Source organism: Perognathus longimembris, chromosome 8, assembly GCF_023159225.1.
Source record: "Perognathus longimembris pacificus isolate PPM17 chromosome 8, ASM2315922v1, whole genome shotgun sequence".
Taxonomy (NCBI): domain Eukaryota; kingdom Metazoa; phylum Chordata; class Mammalia; order Rodentia; family Heteromyidae; genus Perognathus; species Perognathus longimembris.
The window spans coordinates 14,002,178-14,018,774 of record NC_063168.1 but is presented as its reverse complement, the minus strand read 5'-3'; the positions used below and the strand labels follow the sequence as shown (position 1 = coordinate 14,018,774).

Below are 16,597 nucleotides of genomic sequence, written 5' to 3'. Positions count from 1 at the left end.
CAAAACAAATTGCCTGAAATGTTAAAGCTCTGTGATATTTTGGCAGCTGCACCTTTGGATTCTGTAACTGGCTTTTCTCACTGAACACTTTATCCCCAAGTGCAGACCAGCCCACTAGAAGGCATACAGAACCTGAAGCCATCTGCAGGGGAGAAAGGAAGAGAGAACTTCCAGGCAGGAAATGTATTTCCCCCAAGCTGCCTGACATGGCCTTGCAAAGACAGCACAGTGTCTACATAAACACCAGTAGACAGGGACAGCAGAGGGCGGGAACTGAAGTCAGGCTGCCCGGAGTGAGGAGTATAACAGAGGAAAGGGAAGCTGCCTGTGCAGATACTGGGAAGAGAAGGAGGGAGACTGAGCAAGTATTTGCCCTGCCACCAACAGTGGCATCTGGGCCCCCCCTCCCCATCTTGCTCCAGTCCCCTCACATGTCCCACAAACAGAGACCTCAGCTCCTATCAAAGCTGCCGTCTTCTCCAGTGAAGGCCAAGTGCATTGAGAGGTTGCAGAGTCCTCTGGTCAATTGCAAAGAGCCACACAGCCCTCGCCCCCTGCAGCGACCCCTCACTCCCTATTGCCGTCCTCGGTAGACCAGCAGACCACCACTCACCTGTGCCCACCTGGCTCTTTTCTCTCCTCCAAATGGCCCCCAGTCCATCTGATCATTCCCAGCCTCACTTACTAAAGCAAAAGAGAAATGCAAATAGAAACTTTGGAGGTACTATTTTTTTTAACCTATCAATCTGGCAAAGCAAAAAGCATTTAAGAACCTTTGGGTGGACAGGGATACTGGAACACAAGCTCTTTCCTCTTGCTGATAGCAGTGTTGATTGTAACAAATTGTGTGAGCTTTAAAACCTAAACATGTATACCTTGTACCTCAGCATTGTCCTCACAGCTAGAAATATATTCAAATAAGAGCAAAATGGTGAGTGTTCAAGGAGGCCACAGAGTATTCATATCAGGACAAGACAGAGAAATGTCTACTTGTTTGAGAACAAGAAAGTGGCTCTTCTACAGGTGGACTTATTTTTTATTTTTGTTGGTCATGGAGCTTGAGTTCAGGGTCTGGGTGCTGTCCCTGAGCTCTTTGATTCAAGGTTAGCATTCTACCACTTTGAGCCACAGTGCCACATCCGGTTTTCTGGTGGTTAATTGAAGATAAGAGTCTCACAGGCTTTCCTGCCTGGGATGGCTCACCCAAAAGTTCACCCCAAACAGGGTGAACTTTGACTTTTTAAATTTTGTAATTTTTTTCATTGCTCAGGGTTCCAGTGAAACACTCAGCCAGGCCTCTATTGTGGTCATGCCCAGTACTCTGGGGATGGAGTTTCCCCTACAGCTATCAGAAAGGCATACCTCCATTGAGAGCTCCGGGCCTTGGCAGCTAAAGACTGTGTCAGCTTTCCAGCCATGGGCAAACGGAGCCAACAGCTTTAGCTATTTGGGCAGACCCATATCCCCTCTGCTCCTGCCCGCAGCTGGTTCCAAGCCAGTTAGCAGCTCTTCCCAACCTTGGCCTCTGTGACTCACATAGCCCCTTGGAATGAGACTCAGCGAGAATGTGGATACCAGCAAATGCCACAAAGGAAGTGTTTGGTGTTATGTTCCTTTTTTATTAAAAAAAAAAAAAGAAAAAGAGAGAGAAAGAGCCAATTGTTAAGAATTTTTTCAGGGGGCTGTGGATATGGCCTAGTGGCAAGAGTGCTTGCCTTGTATACATGAAGACCTGGGTTCCATTCCCCAGCACCACATATACAGAAAACGGCCAGAAGTGGCGCAGTGGCTCAAGTGGCAGAGTGCTAGCCTTGAGCAAAAGGAAGCCAGGGACAGTACTCAGGCCCTGAGTCCAAGGCCCAGGACTGGCAAAAAAAAAACAAAAAAGGAATTTTTTTCAGAACCAAGGAGTTGGCTCAAGTGGTAGAGGGTGCTTGCCTAGCTTCAGTGACTATAAACACATTTTTTTTTAATTATTGTTGTTGTTATCATCTTTAGGTCGTTGTAAAAAAGGTTTCTGTTTTGTCAGTCCTGGGCTTGAACTTGGGGCCTGGGTGATGTCCCTGAGCTTCTTTTACTAAAGGTTAACACTCTACCACTTGAGCCGCAGCTTTTTCTGAGTGGTTTTCAAGTGCGATCCTCCTATCTCAGCTTCCTGAGTAGCTAGGATTATAGGTGTGAGTGAGGGTGCCCTGCTCAAAGGGTTTCAGTTCAGCATGTCAGTTTGTGACTACGGTGCATCCTCATCAATGTTACCTCATCATTCTCCCCAAACACATTTTTCTTTTCTTTCATTATTACCTTTCTTTTTTTCATATATACTTATTTATTGTCAAAGTGATGTACAGAGAGGTTACAGTTTCATATGGTAGGCCTTGGTAGGCCTTGGGTACTTTTTTTTTTTTGGCCAGTCCTGGGCCTTGGACTCAGGGCCTGAGCACTGTCCCTGGCTTCTTTTTGCTCAAGGCTAGCACTCTGCCACTTAAGCCACAGCGCCACTTCTGGTCATTTTCTGTATATATGGTGCTGGGGAATTGAACCCAGGGCCTCATGTATACGAGGCAAGCACTCTTGCCACTAGGCCATATCCCCAGCCCTTGGGTACATTTCTTGTACTGTTTGTTACCTCCTCCTTCTTTTCTTTTTGTCTCCCCTTTTCCTTCTTTTGAGATAGGACCTGGCCACATTGTCTAAGCTGGGCTTGAACTCCTGGCCTCAAACAATCTTCCCACTTGAGTCACCTGAAGAGCTGGGAAAAGAAAGAATCATCGCTTCTCGTGTGTGTGTGTGTGTGTGTGTGTGTGTGTGTTCTTTTCAGACACAGTCTGCTTTCTCCTCCAAGTGTTCTGACCACACCCAGATGAGTTCATTCTCCAGCAGATCTAGGGTGTTTACTTCAGAGGTGAGGAATAGACATTCTGAAAGGTGAGGTCTTTTCTCACCTTTCCTCAACCAGTATTCCTGATCCCAAACTCAGTGAGAACTTCAAAAACAGCCTTTATTTTTTCAACCAACAACTGCATCTGATTTTTTTTTTTCTCTAGTAAGCCATCTGGTCTGGATCCTACATTTAGATTCATGAGGTAAAATACCCCATTATAAAGGTGACATGATTAAGTCCAGAGAGGCTAGGAAGGACTTTGACCCCTGGTCTCTTGCCTCCCGTACTCTGCTCTTCTACCACTAAAAATTAGACTTGAGAGATAGCATATTTTCTAAAGCAAACATTTGGTTAAGTGGCGAAACTGCGAGTTCTACCAGGCACCAGTGGCTCACACCTGTAACCCTAGCTACTCAGGAGACTGAGGTCTTAGGATCATGGTTTAAAGCCAGCTTGGGCAGGAAAGATCATGAGCTTCTGATCTCAAAATAACTACCAAAAGAAAACCAGAAGTGGCGCTGTGGCTCAAGTGGTAGAGTGCCAACCTTGAGCAAAAGAGCTCAGGGACAGTGCCCAGGCACTCAGTTCAAGCCCCAGGACTGGCCAAAAAAAAAAAAAAAAATCTCTCCATGTCAGAGGAAAGGATACGTAGAGAAGTACAATTTCTAGAGTCCAGCAGTACCCTTTGGCACATTTGAGGCTGACATGGCTAGTTTGGGGGAGCATGGAGGGGCAGAGGTTAAGGATGGTATGCTCCGGGATTTACTGGTGAGTGTGGAGCTTAGCCCTTGACCACAGAAACCACCATGAGATATTTTAAGCAGGAAGGATCTGGTTGATAGGTTTTCAGGAAAGCCCTGGTTGTGATAGGAGGCTCTTGGTGCCTCCAGTGTGGCAGTGTGAAGAATGGAGAGAGAAGCGATTATTTAGTGATTATTTCTTCACATTTTTCATATGTAATAACAGTTCTTTCTGCCAGTATTGGGACTTGAATTCCAGGTCTGAGTGCTGTCCCTTAGCTTTGTCACTCAAGACTGGAGTTCTACCACTATAGCTTCACTGCCAGCTTTGTGATGGTTAATTGGAGGGAGATAAGCGGTTCTCAGGTTTATCGGCCCCAGGCTGACTTTGAACTGCACCCTCAGATCTCAGCCTCCTGAGAGAGGACTATAGGCTGTGTACACACACAGTAATACAACTCTTTACACTAACAAATGTCTTTAAAGGAAGAGGAGAGCATTTTGAGAGCTTAGCACCATGGCACAGGGGTGACAGCCATCTGTCTGAGTTTGTACCCCTTTCCCTTAGAGGGAAGTTTGAGAAGCTCTTTGCTTCTCTGATAAAAGGGGCACTGGCTTTAGATCTCCAAAGTAGTCATTTACCCCTGGGGACCAGACAGGCATGGAGAACTGGTCACCTAAAATAAGGACACTCATTTTCTGCTACTAAAGCATAGGAACTGGAAAGCTGGGGAAAGATGTCTTTCTCTCCCAGTCCTGTGGAAGGAGGAGGGCTTTGGGGCTGGGGTTTTCTCACTGGGAGAGCACTTGTATCTATGCTTCCCACTATAAGTGCGTCCCTTCGGGAGCTTTGCTGTGGATTCTGTAACATGAGGCTTGGTTTTGGGTTTTTTTTTAATGTTCTTTTCCCATGCTCAGGCCCTGCTTCTAGGGTTTTCTCTGAGAACATACAAACAGGAACAATGTCTATGCCGAGCAGGCATGGGATAGGGTGGGTTTGGTTGGAGCAAGGGGCCCTGTCTACCTTCTGGAAGCCAGAGGGTTAATCTCCATAGCTCATTGGCAGTTCTGCCTCTGTACAGAGCATGCTGGGATTTCCTCCCAGCTGTTTTACATCATGAAGATTTGTGTGTTGGGGAAATTCCAGGGCACAGCTGCAATTAATCTGCTATTCGGTTTCCAAGCGGAGCAGAGATTGTGTAGGACGATTCTCCAGCTCCCCGCAGGAAAGGGGGCTCTAGTCTCTACTGACAGCGTCCCTCAGAGGGACCCTTCCCAAGCCTGCCTGAGTGGAGTGGAACCAGCCCACCTGGCCAAATGCTCAAATCAGCAAGGGGCCCAAAAGCTGAAAATGACCCAGAACTGTAGCGGGAAAAAGAGTGGAATCCCTCTAAATAATGACAAGATGACATTGATAGCAACACTTGATATAGATGTTATCACCACCACCACAACAAAAAGTTTGTGCACCCTTTTCTAGGAATGTGGAACTAAAACTTGAAGCTCTGGGCACTGGTGGCTTACACCTATAATCCTAGCTACTCAGGAGGTTGAGATCTGAGAATCAAAGCCAGCTCAGGCAAGAAAGCTCGTGGGGCTCTCCAAAAAGCCACAGGTAGAGCTACAGTTCAAGTGGTAGAGTGCTAGCATTTAAGGGGGTACATGAGGAAGCTCAGGGGCAGCACCCCAAGCCCTGACTTAGTTCAAGCCTTAGCACCAAAAAGAAAAAAATTAAAACATTCTGATTGGCCTTCCACAATATAGTTTAAGAACAAACCACCATGACCTAAAAAGGGTTCTCTTGGGGAATGCAAAAGTGTTCTAGTATAAAAATCCATTACTGCACATCCATCTCGTGAATGAGTCAAATAAGAGAAACCACATGACCATTTCGGTATACTGAGAGAATTCAATAGCCGTTCCAATGAAAACAATGTGAAAATAAGAATAGAATCATAATCATCTTTCCTTAACAAGGTAAAGACATGCTCTAGACCACAGCCTATTCTGCTTAACTGTGAATCACAACAGGAGAAACCCAGTCTCTCCTCCCACCACCCCCCAAAAATACCTCCCAGATTCAGTTTGATTGGGAACCTACATATTTGTCTTGTCTTGTATTAGTAAGGCACGATGGCATATTAAATAATAGATGTCAGTCAAGAGTTTTGCCATTCTGGTTTGGTTTTCTTCTATTTCTGAATATCAGAAAAGTCCTTTGCCCGGTGCTGGTGGCTCCCACCAGTAATCCTAACTTCTTAGGAAGCTGAGATCTGAGGGTGTCAGTTCAAACCAGCATAGGCAAAAAAATAAAAAAATAAAAATAAAAAGTAAAAATTCTGTGATATTCTTATTTCTAATTAACCAGCAAAAACAAACAAAAAACAAAAAACAGGAAGTAGAGGTGTGACTCTATACTCCCTAGAAGTGATAGCTACTGCTATTGCCTTCCTATCAGATGCACTGGTGACACACAGGGCCAGAGTTTTATTGTTGAAATTGACATCGCAGAAGGGAGGCAGTTGGATTGTGCTGTGTACACACCCTCATTGGAACAGCCATGACATACTACTGGTCAGGAGCTGAGCCTTAAATTGCCAGTTGAATAGAGCCCAGATAGGGCTTGGAGAAAACAGCAATTTTAATTTACTCACATTCCGTTATCAAGCAAAGAATCTCTGTTCAGCCACGTGTCATTTAATCCCCAGAGACACACTCCACCCATCAGGGATTACCCCCAGGGTAGGTAATCATGGGGCTGGCCTCACCTGAGAAATTACTGCCAAGAAAAGTTTGATTTCCACTGGATGTTGGGCTAGGCCTGGCCTGGGCTTTCAGAACTGCTCAGCCACCTCCCAATTCCTGGCACCAAGATGACAGAGCTTCATGGTTCCTGTTGTCCTGATTCATGCATGGTCTTGGGGAAGCTCTTTCAAATACCCTTCCCCTTGGAATTGCCACCCAGAGGCTTTTTGGCCATTCGTGGCTCTTTGTTTAAAGATATTTCATTTTTGCCAGTCCTGGGGTTGAACTCTGTTCCTGGACACTCTTCCTTAGCTTTTGTGCTTAGGGCTAACCTTCTCCCTTGGACTTGACTCCTCACATCTCAGCCTCAGAGTAGCTAGGATCACAAGTGTGATCCACCAGTGCCTGGCGTCATTTTACAATCTTACGAAGGCAAAATTTCCAACCCCTCGAAAGATTTCCTCTGTGTGCACCCCTTTCTCAGGCCTCCAGAAAGGAGGAGGAAAATAACATTTCCAGAGCCATCTCTCCCCTCTGCTCCTCCTCCACTGTATCAGACATTGTTGTTAGGGACCACACATCAGTAATGGACAGGCTTAAGAGTTAAGCTTCCAGGCCTCAGTTAAAATCCGTGTGTGGGCTAGGTGTAGTGGTACACACCTGTAATCCCACCATGAGATTCTTAGCTAGGAAAATGCTCAAGGCCAGCAGGGGCTATAGTGTAGTAAGGCCTCAAGGGGAAACAGGCCATGTGGGTCAGGGGCATGACCTGGCGAGCGTACCTGCCAAGCGAGTACAAGGCTCTCAATTTATTTCATAGTAGCTCAAAAAAAAACAAAAAACAAAAAAACTCACAAGGAAACAGAATCTGAACTCTAGTACTGTCCCAAACTAGGGTTTTGATTTTTTGGGCCAACCCTATATGATCTAAGGAAATATCTGATCCTGCATTGTTGTTACATGTGTGTGTTATTTCATTTTATCTTGCTAGTCCTAGAGTTTGACGTCAGGGCCTCCTGTTCTCATTGGCCTTTTTCACTCAAGGCTCAGCTATGCCAGTTCTATCTTTTTGCTGGTTAATTGAAGGTAAGAGTCTCTCAGATTTGCCTTCCTAGACAGACTTTGAACCATGATAGCTTATAGGTGTGAGCCACCTGAATTTAGCCAGCATATCTTTTTATTATTTAATTTTTGTCAGTTGTGGGGCTTGAACTTGGAGCCTGGGCACTGTCCTTGAGCTCTTTTGCTCAAGGCTAGCGCTCTACCACTTTGAGCCACAGCTCCACTTCTGACTTTCTGTAGGTTAATTAGAGATAAGAGTCTCATGGACTTTACTGCGGGGGTTGGCTTTGAACCACGATCCTCCGATCTCAGCCTCCTGAGTAGCTAGGATTACAGGGGTAAGCCACCAGCACTGGCCTCAGCATACCTGTTTTTATGACTCGCTTATAGCAATGTAAACCTGGCAGGCTGATATATTTTAGGGACCCTTCTTTTGTGTTTTATATTGAGGAAGAAGGACTTTTTCTTTAGCAGCTGATAGGATTATGTTGTAGTACAGCGTTTTAAACAGATGTTCCAGTTGTTACTTCTAGAATTCAGTGGGAAACTTTTTTTCTGCCAAGGGCCATTTGAACAATAATACTATCCTTTCAGGCCATCCAAAATTAGCAATATAGGCACACAGGCCAAGGGGCAGCCAATGAAGAACAGCATATAGGCCTGTCCTGTCATATACTAGATAATTTCAAGGGCTTTTTATGGCCCACAGGCCAAATGTTCCTCGCTCCTGTTCTAGATGTTTGGTGTCCACATATAAGTTCTAGTTCAGAATCTCTATAGAAGAACATTGATGTTTGCATATCTACATAGCCTCTGGTAGCCAAGTGGGAAATGAAGAGGACACCCATCTGAGCAAAGAGAATACTGGGGTGTGGTGGTATTTGTGAAGATCCTGTTGTGAACCCCACAGCTGGTACTCCACCACTTGAAGCACACCTCTACTCCTGGCTTCTTGTTGGTTATTTGATAGAGATGGAAGTCTCCTGGATTTGTCAGCCTGGGTTGGCTGCACACTGAGCTCTTCCGAACTCAGTAATAGATAGACTCTAGCCACCGATGCTCAGCTATGATTTTTTTCACTTCTCCCCTGAAATTGAATGAAGAAAGCAAGTGAAGATTCAGAGTCTTCATTCTGTATCTCTCTGAAACACTTCCTGGAGTTGTCATTAGTTCTCGCAGTGGTCTCAAGAACGTTCTATGGAGAAGCCTGCCTTGCTGGTCGGCTGGCTGCCCAGAAGCGCCCTGTCAGTGTTGCCACTAGGACAACATGTGTGTTTTGGCTCCTGGCAAAGACTAATGGTTTGCTTATAGACATAATAACTGCCATTTATCAAATGTCTCCCACGTGCCAGGTACCATACCTGGCATTGCCCCTGCTCCTTCGAACAACTAGTAAAGGCAGTAGTAAACAGTTTGCCTTCCAGTTGGCAAAAGACTCCAAGTGGTACATCACTTGTCCTGAATCACACAGCCCACTCCGGCTGAGTGAGACCTGACTCCATGCACGGTGGACACAGGCCAGGCGTCCCTGCCCAGGCTCCTCACTGTCCATCCTCTTGCCAAGACAGCAAGATTTTTTTCATTCAGCTGTGTGTGGACATGCATTGGTGTGTGTATAAGAGATCTACCAGGGCTGGAAATGTGGCTTAGTAGTAGAGTGTTTGTCTAGCATGCATGAAACCCTGAGTTTGATTCCTCAGTACCACATAAACAAACAAAACAAAAAAAACCGGAAGTGACACTGTAGTTCAAATGGTAGAGGGCTGGCCTTGAGTAAAAGAAGCTTAGAGATGCTGTCCAGGCCCTGAATTCAAGCCCCAGGACTGGCAGAGAGAGAGACAGAGAGACAGAGCCCTACCATTGGAGTAGGTTTTTGCACTGACACATGGCAGAAGGTGGGGTACTAGGTGATATTATCAAAGATGAGAGGGTCGGAAGCTTGGCTCAGGTGGGAGAACACCAGCCAATGAGTGAAAGCAAGTGTCAGATACTGAGTTCAATTTTCGATCTTGGAGGAAAAATAAAACCAAAAGGATGAGAAGCACTGTAATAATCACCCATGTCCTTGGGGGTGGGTCGGTAATTAATTACCCATGACCCTGAGCGGATCAAGCAGAAGGTTTCCATTCATTTGTCTGGATAGTCTTACAGAATTTGTATCTTGGAGAAGACTGTGTGATGTTGTGGGAGATGGAAATGGACCAGAAAGGTCTGTCATCTGGGAACCTCTGGTTCCTACAGATTCTGCTCATCATGTGACTGAAGCAAAGAATTTGAGCTTTGGTGATTGATTCTTAGGGCTTGATCATTTGTGCTGGACTTTATTAGTTCTCTTCCCCACCTTAAAGTTTTGCTGAGTCGTGTTTTCTCCTCCCAGCAATGACAGGGGAGATGTTTGTGGTGGGGTAACTACATGTGTGTGCTGTGTGCTGCTAGAGTCATAGGAGTTCACCCTGTAGGAGGTAGGTGTGTCTACAACAGCAGGCCTCCCTGTGACACCTGTGACTTCACTACGGAGCTTTTCTCTGCTCACTTTGGACTCTTGTGAGGCTGCATCTCACTCACTGCTTTGTGGTTTTTGTCCCCTGTGCAGTACCTACAGATGAAATGGCCCCTCCTCGATGTCCCCTCCAGTGCCACAGTCAAGGACACCAGATCACCATCTCCAGCACACTTGGTAAGTCTCCAGCACACTGGCTTGTCCCTCCTGCCTCCGCTCCACCTTCCACTACTTACTAGAGTCTGGCAGTGCTCCTATAGTGTGTGAGCACAATCAGTTAGCAGTGACATTGTGTCTTACGCACTCTGCACATACATACACCTCTTGTCCCTCAATCAAAGGCACACACACTCTTGATTAGAAACACATGACCCTGGCCATTAACCCTGGTCCTTTATGAATGCCTGCCTCAGATCCTTTGTACCTGCGCTCTGGATCCTGTGCCCAGTTCACACCCAGGCGCATGGTCTTTCCCATCATATTAGAGCTCATGCAGAATCGCGTATTCTTCTCTCATGGCTGCAAGGCCACAATTGAAGAGGCTCTCCTGAACTGCTGTTCGAGGGGAAGAATCCACTAAAAACAGGTGCCAGCAAAAACTCCAGGGCCTTTTCTACCAGACCCAGTGACCATACTGGCCTGCAAATGAAGGAGTTGGGGTGCTGGGGAGGCAGGTACAGGAAGATCTTAGTGGGTCTGCTCACCTCCTCAGGACATGTAGAGGACTGGAATCCAAAGCAGACAAGACCAGTCCTGAACTTGAGCCTTACATCCCACTTTTCTGGGCTGTGGAGGCTTAGACTAGTGCTTGCCTGCTACTTACCCACTCACCTCACAGAGCTTCCCGGGGCCCCCTCACCGTGCAGAGGACCCACAATTGCCTCAGTCTGTCTGCTTTACAGACAAGGAGAACTCAAACTTCTTCATTGCCACCAAAATCATTGTTGGAACTTTATTACGGAAAAATTCAAGGATCTATAAAGCAGAGCACATTACATAATGAGCCCTGTGTTCCTTCACCCACACTCCCCCTCCCCCACATTGTATTTTAAAGCAAATCTCAGACCTATTATTATTTCCTCTCAGGACATCGTAAGATATACTGATAATCATTAAAAGCTTAGAGTTGAGCTGAGGGGACAGAGGATCTAACATAGAATAGAAACAGTGGTGCAGAGGAGCACGTGTGATTTCCAGCCACCACAGGACCAGCTTCCATTGGCAGAGACCTTGATAGTCTACAAAATGATGTCATGTGTAGCTCTCAGATATAGTCGACTGCCAGGACGGCAGGCAGGCAGGGATGGCTGGGTAAAAAAAAGTGAGTGGTTAGACTAGCCTTCCAGAAAAGGGTGCCCCCAGGACATGCAAACCTCTAGTGTCTCATTCTGTGGCTGGCCACAAGGGCATGAGCAGCCCATTGAACAAGCATACCAAGGTGGTGGCACTAGAGAGGACAGGTACAAGTTACAGATGCCCTCTAGTGGCCTGAGTCAGCTACAGTGGAGGATACCCATTGTGCATCTAGCCCACCACAAAACTGGCTTGTCCCCTTGCAGCCCAGCCATCTTTCTTTAACTGCCTCCCATCTCTGCTGCCCCTTACCTCTCTTCTGCCATTCTCTAGTCCCAAGAACACCACTCAATATGTTAGGTCTTAGCCTGCTGCTGTCCCTTCTCTATTCATAGACTTTTTTTCTGGCTCCTTTTATGTGAGCCAAGATCTTTTTTTTTTTTTTTTTTTTTGGTCAGTTGTGGGGCTTGAACTCTGGGCCTTGGCACTATGCCTGAGCTCTTCAGCTGAAGGCTAGCAATCAACCAGTTTGAGCCACAGCACCACTTCCTTTTCTGGCTCCTTTTAGAGAATGTGTTTTCCCTTTAAAGACTGATAGCTGACTCTGAATTTCTCATCCATCCTGTGGCACAAAGCAGTCTTATGTCTAAGAAGCCTGTTTCCAGCCTTCATCCATGAACAACTCACTACTTTGTCTTCTAAGGTCTCCTACCCAACTTCTCACACATCCTTGGCTACATCAGTTTCCCGCCCATCAGTGACAGTGGCAGCCAGGGGCTCAGCTCTCCATCATTCAATAACTATGTCCAGTCACTTGCCTGCTTTCTCTACACAAGTGACATCTGACAATACTCACTACTCTCGGCTTTTGTGGCTGCCTCCAAGATACACTATTAACGTTCAGTTTTCATCCTTGTCTTTTCTAAGCTTTTGTTTTCTTTCTAGACTCTTTTCCTCAAACCTGCTCTTCATCACTTACTTTCTCAGAGTGACAGAAAAATACGTGAAGTTTCTAAACTCTCAAGAAGGTTCTGTGGTCCCACTTGAAACTGCCAAACATGCACAGATGTGTGATCTACAAATAATAATGCAGCACTGTAGCAGGACGGGGGTGTCTTATTTTGTCTGAGAGCAGACAGGTATGAACTGTGGATATACATTGCATTGTAGATAGCAAAATGGACAATTTTCTGACAAGTTACGTATTCTCATACTGCGTATTCTATACGGCAAAGCTGAAACAGACCTCAAAACTGGGGAGGGCAAAAATGTGAACCTGAAATTGTTCAGATTGGGAGAAGACCTCTATTTTCCATTTTAGAGTTAGAGCAGTTCATTCCAACTCTTGCCAGGAATATACATGTAGGCGGAAGACCTGGGATGCCTGAAGAGGAGGATGTTTGTGTTGGAGGTTATAAAATGCAGCAAGTTTGAATCCCAGCTTCTACTTCCTTCTTTTTTGTAAGGCTTCAGGGAAATGACCTCATCTGTCTTTTCCTCAGTTTCCTCATCTATTAAATGGGGATTAGAAGAGGGCTGACGTCATAGGCTTATGCAGAAATGAGCTGATATGTTGTAATGAGTGTAGCATTGTACCTAGCACAAAGTAATTCACTTCTCCCATCCCAACACCATCGCTGTGGCTGCCATTGCTATTATTAAGAAATTAGAAAGGGAATGAACAATTAAAATCCTGTTTAATTAGCAAAACTTAAGAGGTAACTGAGAGCCCAAATTAGGTGCCAGAATAAATGGACAGTCTGCAAAGGTAATAGAGATAATGAGGCCATAGAATTTAACATCTAATCCCCCAAGGATAGGATTTAATTGGTTTGGGGTGGGGCTCTCCAGAGGATTCTAAGGGGGCAGCCAAAGTTGAATCACTGCTGAAATTTGTAAATCACAAATTGGAAGCAAAGTAGTAGAATCAAAGACAGTCCAGTTTACAGGAGGCCAGTTTCCCTCTAAGGTAGAGGTGTAAAGCTGGAGATGAAGGTTTTTAGGGGTTACCAACGATTGGACATGGGCTTTCTTATTAGAGAAATTAAGAATACGATCCAAGCCCGATATCAATGACTCAGTCTTGTAATCCTAACTATCTAAGAGGCAGAAATCTGAGGATCTGGGTTCAAAGCCAGCCCAAGTAGTAAAATCCACAAATCTCTTATCTCCAGTTAGCCAGCAAAAAGCAAGAAGTAGAGATGTGGCACAAGTAGTAGAGTGCCAGCCTTGAGGAAAAAGTCTAAGGGACAGCCACCTAGGTCCTGAATTTAAGCCCCATTATCAGCGTGTGCATGCACGTGCACACACACACAGACAGAATAAAATATTTTAAGAAGAGACTTGCCCTGGGAGCAGGGCAAACGAAGAAAAGAGCTTGCATACTTGCAGAGATTTAGTGAGTCATTTGGAAGCTGTCTGTCAAGGAAATGTGTGTAAACAAGTCATAACCAGGCCCGGCTGAGGGTGGAGTGAAGCAGAGTTACATTTTGATACCTATAAAGCAAGTTTAAAAATCCAACCACAAAAATAGTTCCTATTATTCCTGTTCCTGTTACTGTAATGTCACTGTTTGGGGATTTTTGTCCAGGCTTCTGGACAAAGTATGGCCCCATCCATGGGCCTAGGCTGTGTGTCCCCTCTACCCCCTCCAGAGAGTGCTATGTCTAGCCATACAAGACAGAAACCCACACTCCCACAGTATAAACAACACAAGCTAAAAACTGCATCTGCCTTGTTCACAATTATTTGCTCTGCATCTATTATCATATCTAGGGAGAATGTGTTGAATGAATACAGAATAAAAGCTTTGATAAAAGATCAATATTCCTTTATTTACCCCAAGCTTATTCGTTCTTCTCATTGAAAACATTTAAAATTAAACAGTAGCCAGCCAGGCACTGGTGGCTTGCTCACATCTGTAATCCTAGTTACTCAAGGCTGAGCTCTGAAGATCACACTTTGAAGCCAGCCAAGGCAGGAAAATCTGTAAGACTCGTAGCTCAAAAAGCCTACCCAGAAAAAGCTGCAAGTGGCGCTGTGGCTCAAGTGGCAGAGTGCCTTATGCAAAAGAAGCTCAGGGATAGCGCCTAGGCCCTGAGTTCAAGTCCCATGACGGGCACAAAAATAAATTAAATAAATAAATGTAGGCAAGCATGCTGGATCATGTTTGTAATCCTAGCTACTCAGGAGGCTATTAGAGACTCTAGACTCTATCTTAACCAATTAAAAAAAAAATAGAATGCTTAGAGAGATTGTGGTCAATGACAACCCTGAACAGAAAATGAGACCTTGTTCAAAAAATAATGAAAAGAAAACAGGATGGGGACATGGTTTGAGAGTATTTGCCTTGAAAGTACAAGGTGCCCAAGTTTAAACTTCAGTACTGTGTGTGGGGGGGGGGGGTGGTATGTAGAGCAATAGGGGTCCTAAGGGGGATTATGTTTGAGATTTAAGAACCTTTCTCACCCTTTTGACAGAGATGTAGATACTATTAGATAAAAGATTCTGATTTTTTTACAAGTCATAACAAACTAGTAATGTGAGAGAAAGAAAAGAAACTGGCTCACAGACTCATGTAAATGCAGTTGGAAAATCTGTGGATAGTCTGGTAGGCTGGAGACTCAGAAAAGTGTGATGTTTATTTAAAATACAAAGAACAAACCAAAAACTACAAAAATAGCAATTAGTACTAGGTGGCAAATTTTGTTGTAGTGTCATTCTTTATACTTTTCTGTTATATGTATGTCAGACTTCATGTGTCATAAAAAGTCAGGGGTTTGGGGGTTTTGTTTGTTTGTTTGGGAGGGGACAGGTATTTTTTTTCTTGTAATAATTTTGTGGCTTACAACAAGCACTTCTTTTCCACTCCCTGGCTTCTTTAAGTTAGGGATGTGGGCCAAGTTTTCTTCACATGGCTCCCGAGCCTGGTTCAATGTGTACCTCTGTATGCACCCAGCTCATGATCTGTGGCAGATACACAAGAAGGAAAGCACACGTGTTAACTGGTGGTTTGGTTGGTTGGTTTTTACTGTGAGGATTGAAACCTGGTTCTTGCCCATGCTAGACCCTCCATGCCTCATCTCCAGTCACGACAGCATGTTTCAAGTTTCCTCTTGCCAGGTACTGGTGGTTCATGCCTTCATGCCTGTAACCTTAGCTACTCGGGAGGCTGAGATCTGAGGGTCACAGTTCAAGGCAGGAAAATGCTGAAACTCTTATTTCCAATTAACCACCAGAAAACCAGAAGTGACACTGTGCCTCAGAGTTGTTGAATGCTAGCCTTGAGCAAGAAAAGCTTAGGGACAGACAATGCCCAGGCTCTAAGCTCAAGCCCCATTACTGACCAAAGAAAAAAACCAAACCAGCATCCTCTCAACTGTGTCTGCTCATATTTCATTGATTTAAGCATGTCATAGAGGCAAGACTACTACAAGAGAATGAAAGATTATAAATAATAAAACTTTACCCATGTGATTATATTCCAAATTATTGATCTTCTCTCGCATGTAGAAATTATTGCACAACATACTCTCAAAAGAAATAAATTATCATTGCATGTGAATCACCTCATCCTGTCCAGTTTGTCTTTTTTTTTAAACATCTTTGGAGGGATCAAGATTAGAATTTTTGCCAGATTCTGATTGCTCATGCCTCTAATTCTAGCTATTCAGGAGTCTGAGATCTGGGGATTGTGCTTCAAAGTCAACTCAGGCAGGAAAGTTCATGAGACTTTTTTTTAATTTTTTTTCTTTATATTATTTTTGCTTATGTGGTACCAAGGAATCAAACCCAGGGCCTCATGCATGCTAGGCAAGCACTCTACCACTAAGCCACATTCCCAGCCCTTCATAAGACTGATATCTGCAGTTAACTTCCAGAACGCCAGAAGTGAGGCTTGTGGCTCAAGTAGTAGAATGCTAGCCTTGAGCACAAAAGCCCAGGGATAGCACGCAGGCCCTGAGTTCAAGGCCCCTGATTGGTATGCACACCTGCGCAGGTGCCCGCACACACATGCGCACACACACACACAAATTATAAGTTTTTGGTGGTTCATGTCTGTGATCTTACTCAGGAGACTTGGATCTAAGGATCAAGGTTCAAAGCCAGCCCTGGCAGGAAAAGTCTGTGAGACTTATCTCCAATAGACAGAAAAGGCTGGACGTGGTACTGTGGCTCGAGTGGTAGAGTGCTAGCCTTGAGGGAAAGAGTTTAGGGATGGCCAGTGCCCAGGCTGAGATCAAGCCCCATCACAGCCAGAAAAAAAAAATCTTGGCTGTCATCTTTTTAGTATGAGAAGGACCCTACTCTATTAAAAGTATGTAGACCTCTGTACGTGGGTGTGTGTATGTGCTGATACTGGGGTTGAACTTAGTG

At 45.0% G+C, this 16,597-nt stretch overlaps 1 protein-coding gene across 1 annotated transcript in view; it reads left to right on the top strand.

Moving 5' to 3' along the window:
- Window positions 1–16,597, top strand: part of Tcf7l1 (transcription factor 7 like 1) — a 153,612-nt gene that overhangs the window by 121,916 nt on the left and 15,099 nt on the right. The window contains exon 4 of the mRNA XM_048352582.1: window positions 10,022–10,105. Within this exon, the coding sequence (XP_048208539.1) occupies window positions 10,022–10,105 (84 nt within the window). The remainder of the gene's footprint in view (window positions 1–10,021; window positions 10,106–16,597) is intronic.